The 17,391-nt window shown below is 44.1% G+C and overlaps 1 protein-coding gene across 2 annotated transcripts in view; it reads right to left on the reverse strand.

Annotated features, from left to right (window-relative positions):
- Positions 1-1,293: 1,293 nt before the first annotated feature.
- The window catches only part of PHF19 (PHD finger protein 19), a 162,974-nt gene continuing 146,876 nt past the window's right edge, over positions 1,294-17,391 (reverse strand). For both annotated transcript variants that reach the window (XM_069241650.1, XM_069241651.1), the window contains exons 13-15: positions 12,903-12,988; positions 4,330-4,425; positions 1,294-4,144 (exon numbers count right to left, since the gene is read on the reverse strand). In XM_069241650.1, the coding sequence (XP_069097751.1) occupies positions 3,790-4,144; positions 4,330-4,425; positions 12,903-12,988 (537 nt within the window). In that variant the 3' untranslated portion in view covers positions 1,294-3,789. The remainder of the gene's footprint in view (positions 4,145-4,329; positions 4,426-12,902; positions 12,989-17,391) is intronic.

Consider the following 17,391-nt stretch of genomic DNA (forward strand, 5'->3'; position numbering starts at 1 on the left):
CACAAAATCCCTCACTATGTCTTAAATTTCTTCCTCTTTCATTTTTAAGTCTTTTCTTTTAGTTTCAAGTCTTTAGACCCAACTCATAAACTAAAGCCCTACAGTCACACTCTTGCATGCACTCCTATGCACAGGTGTAAAAGTAGGACATTTGGGAGCAGCACATCACAACTTTCCACATAAGTAGTATTGGGAATGTTATGTGACCACTGCCATTTCCCACTGCAGAGCGACACAAAGAGAACTACTTTGCACTGTGGAAAGAGGGCACAATATGCAAACACTATGGGCCAGATTTACAACCAACGTGCAGCAAGGTAATGCCCCAAAATCAGCAGCGGTGTGCCAAAAAGTGACGCTCTGGTGGTGCTGGGGCTTTGTAAATCTGGCCATATGTTTTCCTTCGTTTTTTTCTCATGGAAACATTTCTTTACCTAGCTCCTTTGACATTAGGAGATGTCCTTAATCACTTCTGCGTCCATCGTGGAGGAAATCTCCAACCATTTCCCTGGTAGAAAGGGTCCGAAAAGTTTCTGTGAATTTCAACAAACTCAAAAGTTTGTAGGCGTTCCCAAACTTTCAAGGAAAAACATGCCTTGATCCCCCCACTCACTAACATCGGCATGGGATTTACTACTGTATAATTGTATACAGTGATGCCATACAATGTGGCAGTAGTAAGAACATTCAGACGTGCCAGGTTTTGTTTGTAGGTAGCAGACTGACATAAAGTGCCCGTTTCAGGAGGAAACACAGTTTTATGAACATGCATGTCATGATAAATCGGGCCCTTCGTTGTTTTTCTTTCCGTAATTACAGAATTTAAGTTGAACTGAAGACAATAAGCATGGGTGGATGATTATTATCTGCCCAATAGAAAAAATAAAAATAATATCAATTGCAGAAGGCCTATGGCAGCCATCTTGAAAATGGAGAAGGCAATTAAGTGCTATGGAATGTCCACCAATAAACCATCATGTTAATAACAAAATCACAGTTCAACTTGTTAGCCAGTCATACTGCTAAAAATTGATATATATGTTAAAATTACTTAAGCTTTCTACTTTCAAATAACCCTCTTGTTTAGCTTACCGACTTTCCTTGTTGTTTCTAATGCCCTTTTTTTAGTGTAAAAGAAGTACTCCTATTGCAAGACAGCTGCCACATTCGATGCTAGGGAGCTTTGTTGAGTTATATAATTTTGGTGTCTTGCTAAAATAATGTGAGTTAGGAGTTGTGAAGGCGGTACTGAAAACCAGTGCCAGTAAATTTAGACAACTCTTTTTTTTTTTTGCATTTTTATATAGCACAAACTCGACCCAAGGGTATTGGGGCCCTTTACATGAGCACCAGTTAGATTAGACCAGGTCAGGTTTCTTTTTAGGCAGGGGGAGATTAAGTGATTTGTCTGGAATCACAGGATGTTGAGCTAACACCGAGACTCAAATCTTGCTCGCCAGTTCCAAAGTTGGCAGCTCTGGCCGTAATGCTCTAACCTCTCACCAACTCTAATCACTGCTAGTTTATGTGGTTATTTTGGATACTGGTATATAGATAACTACTGCTATTTTTGTTGAGTTCATTTTAAATTGGCTTGGGACCTTACACAAATTAGAACAGGCACAAAGTATAAACAGGATTTCCCAGTATTACAACTAACTGGAATCAATACAGATGTTATTATGGGGAGGAGGCTTCTTTGGCCCAAGACTAGAGACACAAATCTCCCACCCCCAGTCTATTTCGTGCAAGATCAGAACAATGAACAGAGGAGGAAGGGATAGTTTTGTGCCACTAAATCCAAGAAATGCAAGCGCCCCATCATAAGGCACGTAATACAGTCATTCAATGTTCTAAGGCACTTCATTGGGAACACTGTGCGTCTCGCCGTTTAATGGAGTGGGAAGGCAGAGGGTGCCTCAGTACAGACAGAACGTCTTTCTCCTGCATAGATTACATCTTAGTGAGTGACACAATAAACATGGCATCTAATGCCTCAGAAAGAGAGGGTGCATTTCACAATATATCAAAAATACTTAAGTGGTTCAAAGGAATACTAAAGGGCTTTTGCTTTATAAGTGCTATCGTACAGACCATAAAGTATGACGTTTTCTCCCATTAAAAAAGCAACTGGATGAGACGCAGCACAATGCCACCATTGTAAGGCGGCGGCTGCACAAAGCCAGAAGCTACTTCAAGGGCTAGTCTGCTGCGCTTCTAAAACGGAAAAATACAGTCACTTTTCTTGGCTTACTTGTTAAGTGCTTCTAGGAGATTTGTATTCACCACAAGGACATCCTAAGGACCACCTAATCAGAGTCTACAATGATGACATCATTTAGTAAGGTGCAGAGCAAGCTACAATGTGAACACTGCATGAGAGTAGGATAAGGTTTGCTGTTTAGTCAGTTCCAATTTATGACTCTTTTCCATCTACAACACAATTTCGTATTCTACTCGGGGAAGGTGCTTACACACTGACTCATTACAAGAGGTGTGTGACTATCACACAATCTCTCTCTGACTTGGTAGAGCAGGGAAATTGCACATTTAATAAATGTTTTCCTTTGTCCGCGAGGTCTCTTCATTGCGGATGCGTTGGTCGGACTTCATCAGCTGTGCTGCTTGGACTATTTGATGGTCTGCTTTGCGAACACTGACCAGAAAGACTACAAATAAAAAAGGAACAATCCAATGGAAAAACGGAGAAACGTAGAACAGATAATTTGGGGGAAAAGGGAATGCAAGAAACATGCTTGCGTTGCTTTATCACTCCGTCCCTTCTCATCCAAACATCCCTCTAGTTGTTAGAGCAAATCTCCTTTGCTTGCCATCCTCCTAGATCGCCGGATAACTCTAAGTCAATGGGTAACACGCATTGCTGCAAGGTATCTAGCTCGGTAACTAGCTTGCAACCCTCAATAACAAGGTACCACAAAGTAAATTGCTTGATGGCTTGTCCATCTTACAGTATACACTGATGTGTCAGTGCACGCGGTAGCGTATCCCTCAACAGAGAGTACACATCTTTTCTGATGTTACATGATGGCTATATACCCGAGGATACACCGCTTCGCTGTGCAAACTATATAAATGTGAATGCTAACGGAAAGATGGCCTGCTCGCTGGAATGACTAGTGTTAGGGGACCCAATGGAGTTATCGTGGCTTGGCCTCGGAGGGATCTCCCTTGCATCTCTGCAGCTCTTAGGGCAAAGCATCGGGCTACGCGCGGTGGGATCAGCGATGCTGAAGCAGTTGCAGCAAGAACGATTCCAATTCCTGGAAAATATCGCTTTAGACCACGTTGGTAAGTGGCCTGGATGTGAGTACCTCTTAAGCAGCAGTGCGGAAGGGGGACATTACAAAGAACCAAAAATACTCCTTTCCACAGTGTTTGGACTGTTAGCAGTCGGTGGTAGATCTTCAATAGGTACAAAAATAGGGCATTCACTACATGTTGTTAGCCAATTTATGGAACATCTGGACCTTTCCTCAATCTTGTGGCTCTTTCCGCAAGCCAGAATCTTCCCCAGTCTTCAACATTTGACTATTGTCTGCCTATGTGACTTTAATGTTGGATTAGAGACACTTATACAGAATCTCAGTTGCTCTGTTAAAGATGCACTTTTCAGCTTCTCCAGTTCCCAAGTGTTTAAAATCTAAACTGACCATCGAGCCACTCCTGCCAAAACATAAAAGCACTATGGAAAGTCCTGGAGCTTAAATACATCTCCTTCCTTTGGTTAAGTGACATTTGTTTTCAATTAACACGTTCCTGTCCTTATTGTCAGTATGGCGTTGTTCCTTCCCATTCTACCAGATACTGGACTTTCCCCTCCGGGATGACCCTCCGGGCCAATACCTGGTACTTCTCCCCGCAAGCCAGCCTCCCTGCAGCACCAAAGTAACTGGTGATGGAGGACTTGAGATGAGAGAGGGAGGAGTCATCCTCGCTGATGCTCTCGAAGGTGTGGCTGTCTATACCATTATCCTGGTGGTCTGACGCGTGGGCCATGTCTACGCACTCCAAGATGCAATCAGCCTGCCTCCCATCCTGGTCCTGGTCCACAACTCTTTTCTTTGCACCCAGTGAAGAATACATCTTAGCTGCCAGTTTTCTCTTCCGGCTACCAACGTTTCTTCTGCAAGAGAGGATAGAACATACAACATTTGCAAGTCTACAAAGCTGTCGTAACTTGTCACCAATACTAGGATTATTCACTTGAGTGCTTTGTATAGCAGGCACACATCACCTTTTGGCTCTATCCCCCCCCCCCAATCCCTTCTCATCCAAGAGAAAAGCAACATCTAAACACGCTCCCCTTACCTCGATTCATAGGAAAGGCTTGTTGAAGCAGAGCCTGAGGTGCTAGCAGCATCATTGGAGTCCAGATCCGATACCAAGGTCTGTCCAGAACTTGCACTAAAGCAATTAGAAAACAAAAAGAAAGGTTTTCAGACTCGCCTGGAAAATAATGAAAATGTCACTTACCCAGTGTACATCTGTTCGTGGCATCAGTCGCAGTAGATTCGCATGTTTTGCAATAGCTCGCCATCTGGTGTTGGGCCGGAGTGTTACAAGTTGTTTTTCTTCAAAGAAGTCTTTCGAGTCACGGGACCGAGTGACTCCTCCTTTTGTCTCCATTGCGCATGGGCGTCGACTCCATCTTCGATTGTTTTTCCCCGCAGAGGGTGAGGTAGGAGTTGAATTGTAGTAATAGTGCCCATGCAATGGAGTGACTAAGTATGCACCTATTTAAGGTTGAGATGATACATATATAAATAATTGAAGGTAACTTCCAAACTGCTACAGGCTCCCGGGGAGGCGGGTGGGCACATGCAAATCTACTGCGACTGATGCCACGAACAGATGTACACTGGGTAAGTGACATTTTCAGTTCGATGGCATCTGTCGCTGTAGATACGCATGTTTTGCATAGACTAGTAAGCAGTTATCTCCCCAAAAGCGGTGGATCAGCCTGTAGGAGTGGAAGTAGTTTGAAATAATGTTCTTAATACGGCTTGACCTACTGTGGCTTGTTGTGCGGATAACACGTCTACACAGTAGTGCTTGGTGAATGTGTGAGGCGTAGACCATGTGGCTGCCTTACATATTTCTTGCATTGGGATGTTTCCTAGAAAGGCCATGGTAGCACCTTTCTTTCTGGTTGAGTGTGCCCTTGGTGTAATGGGCAGCTGTCGTTTAGCTTTAAGGTAGCAGATTTGGATGCATTTAACTATCCATCTGGCTATACCTTGTTTTGATATTGGGTTTCCTGCATGAGGTTTTTGAAATGCAATAAATAGTTGTTTAGTCTTTCTGATGTTTTTTGTTCTGTCAATGTAATACATCAATGCTCTTTTGACATCTAATGTATGTAGTGCCCTTTCAGCTACGGTATCTGGCTGTGGAAAGAACACTGGAAGTTCCACTGTTTGATTTAGATGGAACGGTGAAATAACCTTTGGCAAAAATTTAGGATTGGTCCTTAGGACGACCTTATTCTTGTGTAGTTGTATAAAAGGTTCCTGTATTGTAAACGCCTGAATCTCGCTTACTCTTCTTAGGGAAGTAATGGCGATGAGAAATGCCACCTTCCAGGTTAGGAACTGTATGTCGCAGGAGTGCATGGGTTGAAAAGGTGGACCCATAAGTCTAGTTAGGACAACATTTAGGTTCCATGAAGGAACAGGTGGTGTTCTTGGTGGTATAATTCTCCTAAGGCCCTCCATGAATGCTTTAATGACTGGTATTTTATATAGGGAAGTTGAATAGGTAGTCTGCAGGTATGCAGATATTGCTGCAAGGTGTATTTTAATGGAAGAGAAAGCCAGGTTAGATTTTTGTAAGTGAAGCAAGTAACCCACTACATGTTCTGGAGTTGTGTGTAATGGTTGTATTTGATTAATATGGCAGTAGCAAACAAACCTCTTCCATTTACTTGCATAGCAGTGCCTGGTGGATGGCCTTCTGGCTTGTTTTATGACTTCCATACATTCTTGGGTAAGTTGTAAGTGCCCGAATTCTAGGATTTCAGGAGCCAGATTGCTAGATTCAGCGATGCTGGATCTGGGTGTCTGATCTTTTGGTTGTGCTGTGTCAACAGATCTGGCCTGTTGGGCAATTTGATGCAGGGTACTACTGATAGGTCTAGCAGCGTTGTGTACCAGGGTTGCCTTGCCCAAGTTGGTGCTATCAATATGAGTTTGAGTTTGTTTTGACTGAGTTTGTTTACCAGGTAAGGAAGGAGAGGGAGAGGAGGAAAAGCAAAAGCAAATATCCCTGACCAGTTCATCCATAGGGCATTGCCTTGGGATTGTTCGTGTGGGTATCTGGATGCGAAGTTTTGGCATTTTGTGTTCTCCCTTGTCGCAAACAAGTCTATCTGAGGTGTTCCCCAGAGTTTGAAATAAGTGTTCAGAATTTGGGGGTGAATTTCCCATTCGTGGACCTGTTGGTGATCTCGAGAGAGATTGTCTGCAAGTTGATTTTGGATCCCTGGTATAAATTGTGCTATTAGGCGAATTTGGTTGTGAATTGCCCAACGCCAAATCTTTTGTGCTAGCAGGCTTAACTGCGTGGAGTGCGCCCCCCCCTGCTTGTTTAGATAATACATTGTTGTCTGTTTTGACGAGAATGTATTTGTGAACTATTATTGGTTGGAAAGCTTTTAGTGCTTGAAAAACTGCTAGAAGTTCTAGGTGATTTATATGCAGTTTTGTTTGATGTACGTTCCATTGTCCTTGTATGCTGTGTTGATCGAGGTGTGCTCCCCACCCTGTCATGGAAGCATCTGTTGTTATTACGTATTGTGGCACTGGGTCTTGGAAAGGCCGCCCTTTGTTTAAATTTATGTTGTTCCACCACAGAAGCGAGAGGTAAGTTTGGCGGTCTATTAACACCAGATCTAGAAGGTGACCCTGTGCTTGTGACCATTGTGATGCTAGGCACTGTTGTAAGGGCCTCATGTGCAGTCTTGCGTTTGGGACAATGGCTATGCATGAAGACATCATGCCTAGGAGTTGTAGTACCATCTTTGCGTGTATCCTTTGTGTTGGATACATGCGTTGTATGATGGTGTTGAAATTTCGAATTCTTTGTGGACTTGGAGTGGCTACTCCTTTTGATGTGTCTATTATGGCTCCCAGGTATTGTTGTACCTTGCGCGGCAGAATTTTGGATTTTGTGAAATTGACGGTGAACCCTAGTTTGAAGAGGGTTTGTATGATATGATTTGTGTGATTTGAGCACTGTATTAACGAATGGGCCTTGATTAGCCAGTCGTCTAGATATGGGAACACATGTATTTGCTGCCTTCTTATGTGTGCAGCGATTACCGCTAGGCATTTGGTAAAGATTCTTGGTGCGGTTGTTAATCCGAAAGGCAGTACCTTGAATTGGTAATGTATTCCTTTGAATACAAACCTTAGGTATTTCCTGTGCGATGGGTGTATTGGTATATGGAAATAAGCAGCCTTGAGGTCTAAAGTTGCCATGTAGTCGTGTAGTTTTAGCAATGGCAATACTTCTTGTAGTGTGACCATGTGAAAGTGGTCTGATTTGATGAAAGTGTTCACTACTCTGAGGTCTAGGATTGGTCTCAGCGTTTTGTCCTTCTTTGGTATCAGAAAATACAGTGAGTAAACTCCTGTGTTTATTTGTGTGTTTGGCACTAATTCGATTGCATTCTTTTGCAATAGTGCCTGCACTTCTATCTCCAGGAGATTGGAATGGTGTGTTGTCAAATTTTGTGCTTTTGGTGGTATGTTTGGAGGGAATTGTAGAAATTCTATGCAATAACCATGTTGGATAATTGCTAGAACCCAAGTGTCTGTAGTGATTTCCTCCCATGCTTTGTAATAATGACTTATTCTTCCCCCCACTGGTGTTGTGTGGAGGGGGTGAGTGACATGTGAGTCACTGTTTAGTAGTAGGGGTTTTGGGGCTCTGAAATCTTCCTCTATTTCTAGGGAATTGCCCTCCTCTATATTGTCCCCGAAAACCTCCTCTATACTGTCCCTGGTAACTGGACGGTGTTGCTTGTGAGGTGCTGGCTTGTGTGCTCTTACCCCGAAACCCCCCTCGAAAGGGCGTTTTACGGAATGTGCTGTAATTCCCTCTGCTCTGCGGGGAGTAGAGTGCGCCCATGGCTTTGGCAGTGTCCGTATCTTTTTTGAGTTTCTCAATCGCTGTGTCCACTTCTGGACCGAACAGTTCTTTTTCATTAAAAGGCATATTGAGAACTGCTTGTTGAATCTCTGGTTTAAATCCAGACGTTCGGAGCCATGCATGCCTTCTGATAGTTACAGATGTATTAATTGTCCGTGCAGCTGTATCTGCAGCGTCCATGGAGGAGCGGATCTGGTTGTTGGAAATGGTCTGTCCCTCCTCAACCACTTGTTTTGCCCTATTTTGTAAGTCCTTGGGCAGATGTTCAATGAGATGTTGCATCTCGTCCCAGTGGGCTCTGTCATAGCGCGCAAGTAGTGCCTGGGAGTTCGCGATGCGCCACTGGTTTGCAGCTTGTGCTGCGACTCTTTTACCAGCTGCATCGAACTTGCGGCTTTCTTTATCTGGGGGTGGTGCATCTCCAGATGTGTGAGAGTTGGCCCTTTTCCTAGCTGCTCCTACAACGACAGAGTCTGGTGGCAGCTGTGTAGTGATGAAAACCGGGTCTGTAGGAGGCGCCTTATACTTTTTTTCCACCCTTGGTGTGATTGCCCTACTTTTGACCGGCTCCTTAAAGATTTCTTTAGCGTGCCGGAGCATACCAGGGAGCATAGGCAGGCTTTGGTAGGAGCTGTGGGTGGAGGAGAGTGTGTTGAATAAAAAATCATCCTCGACCTGTTCTGAGTGGAGGCTTACGTTGTGAAATTGTGCTGCTCTAGCCACCACTTGAGAATACGCGGTGCTGTCTTCTAGTGGAGATGGCTTCGTAGGGTATGCCTCCGGACTGTTATCTGACACTGGGGCGTCGTATAGGTCCCATGCGTCTTGATCTTGGTCACCCTGGCTTATGGTGGTGTGAGCTGGGGAGTGTGATGGAGTTCGTGCTGGTGAGACGTTAATCACGGGCGGAGGAGAGGGTGGTCGGGTAACTCTTTTCACCACTTTTGGTTGTGGTGTCTGTTCAGTTTGGAACTCCAACCTTCTCTTTCTTCTAATGGGGGGAAGGGTGCTTATTTTTCCTGTCCCCTGCTGTATGAAGATACGCTTTTGCGTATGGTCCACATCAGTTGCTTGTAGCTCTTCCTCAAACCTATGCTTTTGCATTTGGGAGGTTAGCGAGTGCTCTTCTGTATAAGAGCCTGAAGCTGGGTCGCTTGCAGTTTGTTTCGGCATCGAAACCCTGTCTGCGTGTTTTTTCGGCTCCGAGGTGACTTTTTTCTTTTTCGGGGCCGAAACCTCTCGGCGTCGATCTTCTTCGGTGCCGCTGTCTCGGCGTCGAGCCGTGTCCACACCGGCATCTCGGTGTCGAGGCTTGTCTCCAGCACTTTCTCGGTCCCGAGAAGGCTGCGTGCCGGTGTCTCGACCGGAGTCGGACGACCTCGGCACTGTTTGGGCCTTTTTCGGTGCCGACGGTCGGTCACCGAATTTATGGGTGGAGCCATGGCCTGATGGCAGTGGCGTCCCCTGGGCCTTGTAAATCTTTCTCTGTGTGGTTTTCGACGTCTTACTCACGGTTTGTGTATCGTCGAATCCTTCGGAGTCCGATTCTTGGATCGAGAAGGTACCTTCCTCTTCCTGCTCCTCGAACTCTCGGTGGGCTGTCGGCGCGGACGCCATCTAAAGTCTTCTGGCTCGACGGTCTCGGAGTGTCTTTCGGGACCGGAACGCACGACAGGCCTCGCAGGTGTCTTCACTGTGCTCAGGTGACAGGCACAGGTTACAGACCAAGTGTTGGTCTGTATAGGGGTATTTATTGTGGCATTTGGGGCAGAAACGGAACGGGGTCCGTTCCATCGGCGTTCTTCAGCACGCGGTCGGGCCGACCAGGCCCCGACGGGGGATCGAAAAACTACCCCGAAGGGCACCGGAGCTCTTCGATCTTCGATGCGGTGTGGAATCTAAGTACGCCGATCCCGAACGCAACAATACCGACGAAAATCTTCCGAAATTAGCTAATTTTCCGTTCCGAAACTCGGAGCGACAGGAACACGTCCGAACCCGATGGCGGAAAAAAAACAATCGAAGATGGAGTCGACGCCCATGCGCAATGGAGACAAAAGGAGGAGTCACTCGGTCCCGTGACTCGAAAGACTTCTTCGAAGAAAAACAACTTGTAACACTCCGGCCCAACACCAGATGGCGAGCTATTGCAAAACATGCGTATCTACAGCGACAGATGCCATCGAACATATACCTTCATCCTAGTACATCCTCAGTTTGTTCGGGAGTGAACGTAATACAATATTAACAATAAGGTCCACAGCTTCTAAGGCTTCATTAATTTTCTCTATATGCATGAAGGAACCATGCACCATGCCTGATTTCTATGTTTTTGTTTTTTACAGTATACCTTTGTTTATTCTTGGTTAATAAATACATATAAACATAGAATATCTTACCCTGTAATCACACATTGTAAGATTTAAATATTGCAGGAATGTTGCCATAGTATGAGAATTCACAGAAAAATGTTTTACAGAAATCATCATCTAAAATTTTTTAAATTGTGCACATAGGAACAAGTGTGCTGGTATTACATGAGAGAGTGAGCTGTCCAGTGTCCCTCCAGGTCACTTAGTGATACGTCAAAGGCACAACATGTCTTATCTTATAAAATATTAACTACTGGGCATCTCCAAGACAAGAGGACAACATCTCTAGTGTGCGAATCTTGCCACAATCGTCACAGACTGCTTCACATCAAACTGAGTAGGTATGGATTTATAACAATACAGTAATGAAAGATAAATGGTGCCTGCCAATCCTGACACAGAGGATGATTAAGCATCAAAGACATGAATGGAGAAGGGATGCCCCTGGGACTCACCTGGACCCTGGACTGATGCCTACCCAAGCGAGGCCAGACAACTAGTTGGTACCAAACCACAAGAACAGTGGGCGAACAAAATTAGACTTTGCCTGGAACGTTACACATCTGTGCACTGCTCGAGGGGTGCTTTGAGCAGTTGGAATATCTTTGACAAACTTATAATCTAACATAGATATTGTGTCCTACATACTGTTTACAAAATTACGGTCCCATTGGATGCAGACATTATATTAACTTCAGTGGACAAATATTTACATATGGGCAAGATAAGGTTAAGAGTGCGAAGCACTGGATCTGAAAGGAAAGAGGTGGCTTGGAAGGGAATGTCTCCACAACAAAGAGAAAGTCTATAGTGTGGGTGTTGAATAGGTCTTGTGAAAAGAAAATTTGGAAAGCAACTTCTAACAGATGACCAAGGGCAGGATGAGCACTGGGGAGCAACTGGCCTGGGGTTGTCGGCCAAGAATTGATAAAGGATTCTGCAGCGTTTTAATCTGGATAATAATTCCTGCCTACAGGCCCCTCCAGGCTTTAATAGTGGTCTCTTGGAAGGAAAAACAGGGTGATGGGCATTGACGGAACCTTTGGGAGACTATTTTATAATTGCAATAAGATTCCTCGGGAGAGCGGCTATAGATTCACGAGAGTCTCTCTGGGAAAGCAGCGAGGATGAGAAAATGTATCACACCGCTTTGGAAATCCAATCCCAGTGCACACTCCTGCTTGCACAGTGATTAGAATTTAGTACTGAACTAGGAAATGGAAAGCAACATGTGCATGGGTGGTTGAACCTCAAATCCTTGTTTTGCTTGGTAAAGTCTGAATACTGTGATTTCTTTTGGAACTATCTTGGATTATTTTTATCTGCGTTTTATGTTATGTACTCCGAGGTCTCGTTTATTTACTATTTCATTTTTTATTACACATCTGATCCCATGGTGAAGATATACTTCAAACATGAGTACATTAATAAATATAAATTAGTTAATAAAAAAGAGAGCGCACAATCTCAAATAAAAAATAACAAAAATGTGGAAAATTAGAACAACTCATTAATAGATAATTCCTCTAGAAAGGATTGCTTTAAATAATCAAGGCTATGGTTCCAAAAAGCCAGCAGGTCTGGGACATGGCTAATATCTTGTAGAAGAGAGTTCCAGGAATGAAGAACAGTTGCAGAAAATGCTCCTTCAAAGAGAACAAAGAACCGGAACAGGAAATACGGTTGATTCCAAATTGTGTGGAGTACAGTGGAGTATTTACCGCACTGACAAATTCCATCAGGCAGGTGTCAGGTATTTACTGGATGTGGTAAATACTGCTCATTCTAAATTTTTAACTTGGAGATGAGGCATAACATGCAGAATTAATATTTAACCCATACAATTCTATAAGTTTTACATTTTGCAGCTCCTCCTGACTATGATCAATACTGAAGGGTCAATCCAGGGGCTGGGGGGTGTGATAATTATAACACAACTTGGAATTCAGAACCCTGCACATCCTATTTAAACCGGATGTAGAATTTAACCACAGGTTATAATCAGAGCTGTAATCGCTAAAGGAACCACTGTGATCTTTAAAATAGGTCAGTTATATTCGACCCTATAAATCTCGTTTTCTTTTCTTTTTTAATCATGAAGTGTGTTAAATTCACCCACAGACACACGTGGAGAGTGCTCAACATTTTTTTCCGACTACTGTCACCTCTTATGCTATCAGAACATGCTGAGAACTAAAACTCCATAGAGAAACAGCATAAGTGAGAGAACGGTCTGCTTATAGGATGACAACATATACGCAGACAGTGCTACAAACCTCAGTTTCCAGAGCATAAATGCAATGTCTCTTAAGTACTCACAGAGTGTCTGCATAGCCACTGATTGCGGCATGGGGTTACCTCTTTAAACTCTGAATTTCATCCAGTGTGAAGTCGAATATGCTCGCCAGGTGATGGTTGGTGCTCCAAGCAGAAGTGAAGTCGCTCTTTATGGTGAGAAAAAAACATAGGATGTCAAATGGGATGAAGCACGCAGACGCTAAAAATGGGATGCAGACAATTGTGAGACACAAACATACGTGTTAAATATAATTCTTGTTTACCTGAAAGGAACCCTGACTAATTGTTGAAAGTTCATGAGCTGAAAGATTTCATTAGTGATACTCCGTCCTTTACCAAAAGACAAATAAAGTTATTTGAGCCCAAAAACTTCCACCATCACACTTGAAGACTACTGTTCCTAAAGCCAGTTGTCAACAGAGCTCACTTGCTTCAGGAAGTCTGCAGTTGTGTTTAGCCATGGTGACCCGGAAGCAGTCCAGTTTTAGGGTTTACACCCAGTGCTGGGTGAATGTCTTGGCCCAGAAAGGGCATGGTTTTGAGGAAACCTGAATGTTACACATGCTCTACTTTGCTCATTTAGAATGTGATGGGATGGGACGCTGTTGGGGTTTGCCATTCTGCAGAACTGACACGCGTACTTACCAGGGGCGGCTGGTGTTCAAGTGCTAAGGGGCTGCGCCCCTGGGCTTTTCTGGCCTCTCTAGTGAAGCAGATATTTAATTACATGATGAAAGTAAAACATTTTCTGCACAACATTTTCCGAGTGAAAGTTGTGCACTTTGAAAAGCCCCACTGCGCCTGCCTCAGTATGTGGCTGAAAGCTGTCCAGTAGGGCTGACAGGGCTTGCCCACGCACAGCCCTTACGTTTTCTCAGAACGCAGTGACATCCCTGGCTTATCTCCTGCTCCACCAGAAGCCCTGATAGTAAACAGCCTGGAGCGTTTTTTGTTCAGCCCGGGTTTCTGAAAACTTCATGTTACTCCGATATTATTATCCACCATTTACTATTTACTCAAATGGTGGGGTGTGATCAGAAGGGTCTACGTACCAGAGGTCACAATTTATTAAAAGATGTGGCATTGTGCAAAGAAAATCCCCTTATCCTTGATTACAAGCAGTCTGTGGCAGAGCAATTGAATAAATACAATAAATAACTCCATCCAGGGCTCTCTGGGAGACAGGAGTGTGACCTGAAGACCTCAAGTCATAAATATGCCAAAGACAACCCTGCACACAAGTAAGTTGGAGCTCTATCTTTTTTACAGACAATAAGAAAAAAATCTGTTCTCCCAGCTCTCCCTTCACTGCCTCTGTAGGTGATTTCATCTCTCAAAGGCAGTAATGGTTCCAGTAATTTATCATGGCTAGTTATGCTCGTTTTATTTCTTCTGCAGACGAATGATGTGATATGTCATATTAAACATGTAATCTGCAGCTCAAATAAACGTGTACCTTTTATCACTGAAACTGCTGGATACTGGATGGGTGAGGCAATGTGTGTTTGTTTGAATAAGTGTTTGCAGGGCTGGACTGAGTGGCTGAGAAAATGTGGGTTTCTGTGTATAAGAGTTGTGTGAATGGCAATGGATGACAATGTGGATGAGTAAATGGGTAGGTGACCAAAGGCAGTGGGTGAGTAGGTGAATGGAAATACGTGGGTAGTGAGGCTCATTAACAAGGTGCAATTCCATCTTGTATTTGTGCCCCACCACTGCTTTCAGTCACCAGCCACCACTGGTACTTACACTAAAATCCCTCTGTTCAGTCTGTCGTGGAACTGTGATAATTCCTAGGAATTTTCATCACTGGGCTTCAGAATTACTTGTGCCCTTTTCAGCAAACCCTAACATCAAGTAGAAGCTTCCAGTATGTGGCAACTTCAATGTTTGGTAACCGGGGCGACTACCGGGGTGGCTACAAACAGAGGACTAAGTTGCACATAGTTTGGAGATTTCCAAGCTAAAGTACACTGCATAAAAATAAATCTTCATTCTGCGCAAAAAAAAAAAATCTAGAGCAATGTGATTTTTTTTATACTACAAATGTTTCCTCTGAAATCTATACAGACCAAAAGGTTCTGTTGGGTGCCCACGTTCATTACATGGAAGTATGGCTGCCACCCCCCCTAATTGCAGTAATTTTGTGGATATGGTTATGGTATAAATGGATATGGTTTCACCAATGGTAATGGTGTTAATGCACTCACAAAGTACCACTAGCAGAGGACAAGTGGACTGTGGTAGGGACTAGACCGGGTCCTTCAAGAAGCTAGAGAGAAATATTTGTCCCCTTTGCTGCGAGGGAGAACGGACGGGGTCTTCTTTTGAATGATCAGGGCACTGTGTCCCAACCAAGGGTGTGTAGCATGTGTATTCAACACATGCCAGGGCCTATGCTTGCACTTTATTTTGCAGTGCTTTGTATGCAGCGCTAGAATTGGAAAAAATTTACTTCTTGAACCCATAAATTGCAGATCAAGATTTGGCAGAGGAACGGGGGTGGAATCACAAGGGGTGCAGCTTCAAAAGCAGAGTCTGACATTAAAACTTTCCATTTTTTTTTTTTTTTAAATCTGCTGAAAACATTGGCAACAGAGGATATAAGTGACAATGAATCTTTCCTGGATTACTTAATTAATTACAAAGAGGCTGAATTTTAAAATATCTTATAGGGTTAAGACACCTGCTGCAGAGATCATTGTGTGCCCAGCAATTTTCAAGGGATGATGATAGCGGTAAGATAACTCTAGTGGTTAACACAGTACTGGGAAAATTCTGTGTTTTGTCCAGTCACAGTTTTCATACAGTAGCATAAAGGGTTAATGTGCCTGCTGCAAAGTATATTGTGTAACAGGCAGGTCACAGATTTTTATTTTATTTAGATAGGTAAATGGGATACTGCTTTTGACACTGAGATCATTTTGTTCTCATCAGTTCATAAGCTGCAAGCCTTCTAATATAGCCCAGTGAGCTACATACTAGCATCAAGGAGCTGCATGCAAATGCTAAGTTGTGGGTTTATATCCCTGTTGTTCTTTTCTCAATCTTTTGTTGTGTTGCTTTGGGAAGTAATAAAGTTTTGTTGGTACAGACAACCACATTCGCTACGTTACGTTTTATATCCTGACTTTGGGGGGGGGGTCATTACGACCGCCCATGTGGTTTGTCCAACCACCACATTACGACCGTGGTGTTACCGCCACGGTCGGACCGCCAGTACCGCCAGTACCACCAGATTACAAGTTTTCGCTGGTCTGGCGGTGCTGGCGATCCTAATCTGCCATGGTAGTGCTGCAGGCAGCGTTGCCCTTGGGATTATGCGTCCCTTCTCTGCCAGCTATTACATGGCTGTAGCACTGCCATGTAAAGGCTGGCAGACGCGGGGTGCAGGGGGCCCCCTAGCCAGCCCCGTTGTGATGTTCACTGCTTTGCAGACAGTGAGCACTGTGACGGGTTCTGGTGCACCCTACACACTACAACATTGCTGCTGGCTCTATTTTGAGCCGGAGACAATGCTGTAGCCCGTCTCCCGCTGGGCCAGCGGGAAACTCTTAACGGGGCCCGCAGGAAGGCGGCCTCACTGGCAGCAACCTGCCCGTTGGAAATTCGGTGGACTGGCTTTTCCGTCTGCCGAAGTCATAACGATACCCTTTGTTTTTCTCCTGACCATTCACTTAACCTATATTGCCAAATTTATTACATTTTGACGCAACACAATGCAGCAAGACAACTTGCTGCGTAACATCAAATGGAGAGAGGAAGAATGCCATAATTACTAACATATGGCGCCTTCCTGCTCTCTCTGCCCTGGTGCACTTGTGGCTGTCAAGCGCCAATGCAGGCACCCCTGCTCTACAGTGCAAGGGTGCCTGCATTACAAAAAGGATTGTTTTTGTGCAGGAAGGGGTACCTTCCTGCACAATGCAGCACACATAAAAGAGGAAATAACAAAGAGAAGTAAACATATTTCTCCTCGTTAAGCCTCACCTGGGAAGGCGCAGCATTTTGGCTCACTCCCAGGTTTACAAGACTTAGTAAACCTGGGAATGTGCCAAAAACCATGGGTGGATGCATGGAATATCCTCGCTCCACCCATGGAGTGCCCTCCCCACGCAGACTAACGCAAGGCAGCTGCCTTTCGTTACTCCAGATTTACTATGCAGTGCAGAGCCACGCAAGGTGGTAAATCATAGTAAATCTCATGTAACGGCTTGCATTGCCTTGCATGGCACAAGGGCAATGCAAGCCTGTGCTAAATCTGGGCCTTTATATCTACAAGTATGGATATGTGATTCCTACACCTTATAACCTTCATTGTTTTACATACATTTCCTATACATTGATTTACACACGTATGATTTTTTTGTGTGTGTGTGATGTAAAATCGCTACGACACCCTACATTGGGATGGGCAGCGCTATAAAAAGGATTAAAAAATATAGTAGGTGCTATTTCAATCAATATTAGTGTAATTACTCATACAGACAGATAAATCTTGCATTAGTAGAGTGCAAGCACATACCTTACACTGGGAGTGAACAAAGTT

Source organism: Pleurodeles waltl, chromosome 6 (genome assembly GCF_031143425.1).
Source record: "Pleurodeles waltl isolate 20211129_DDA chromosome 6, aPleWal1.hap1.20221129, whole genome shotgun sequence".
Classification (NCBI taxonomy): Eukaryota; Metazoa; Chordata; class Amphibia; order Caudata; family Salamandridae; genus Pleurodeles; species Pleurodeles waltl.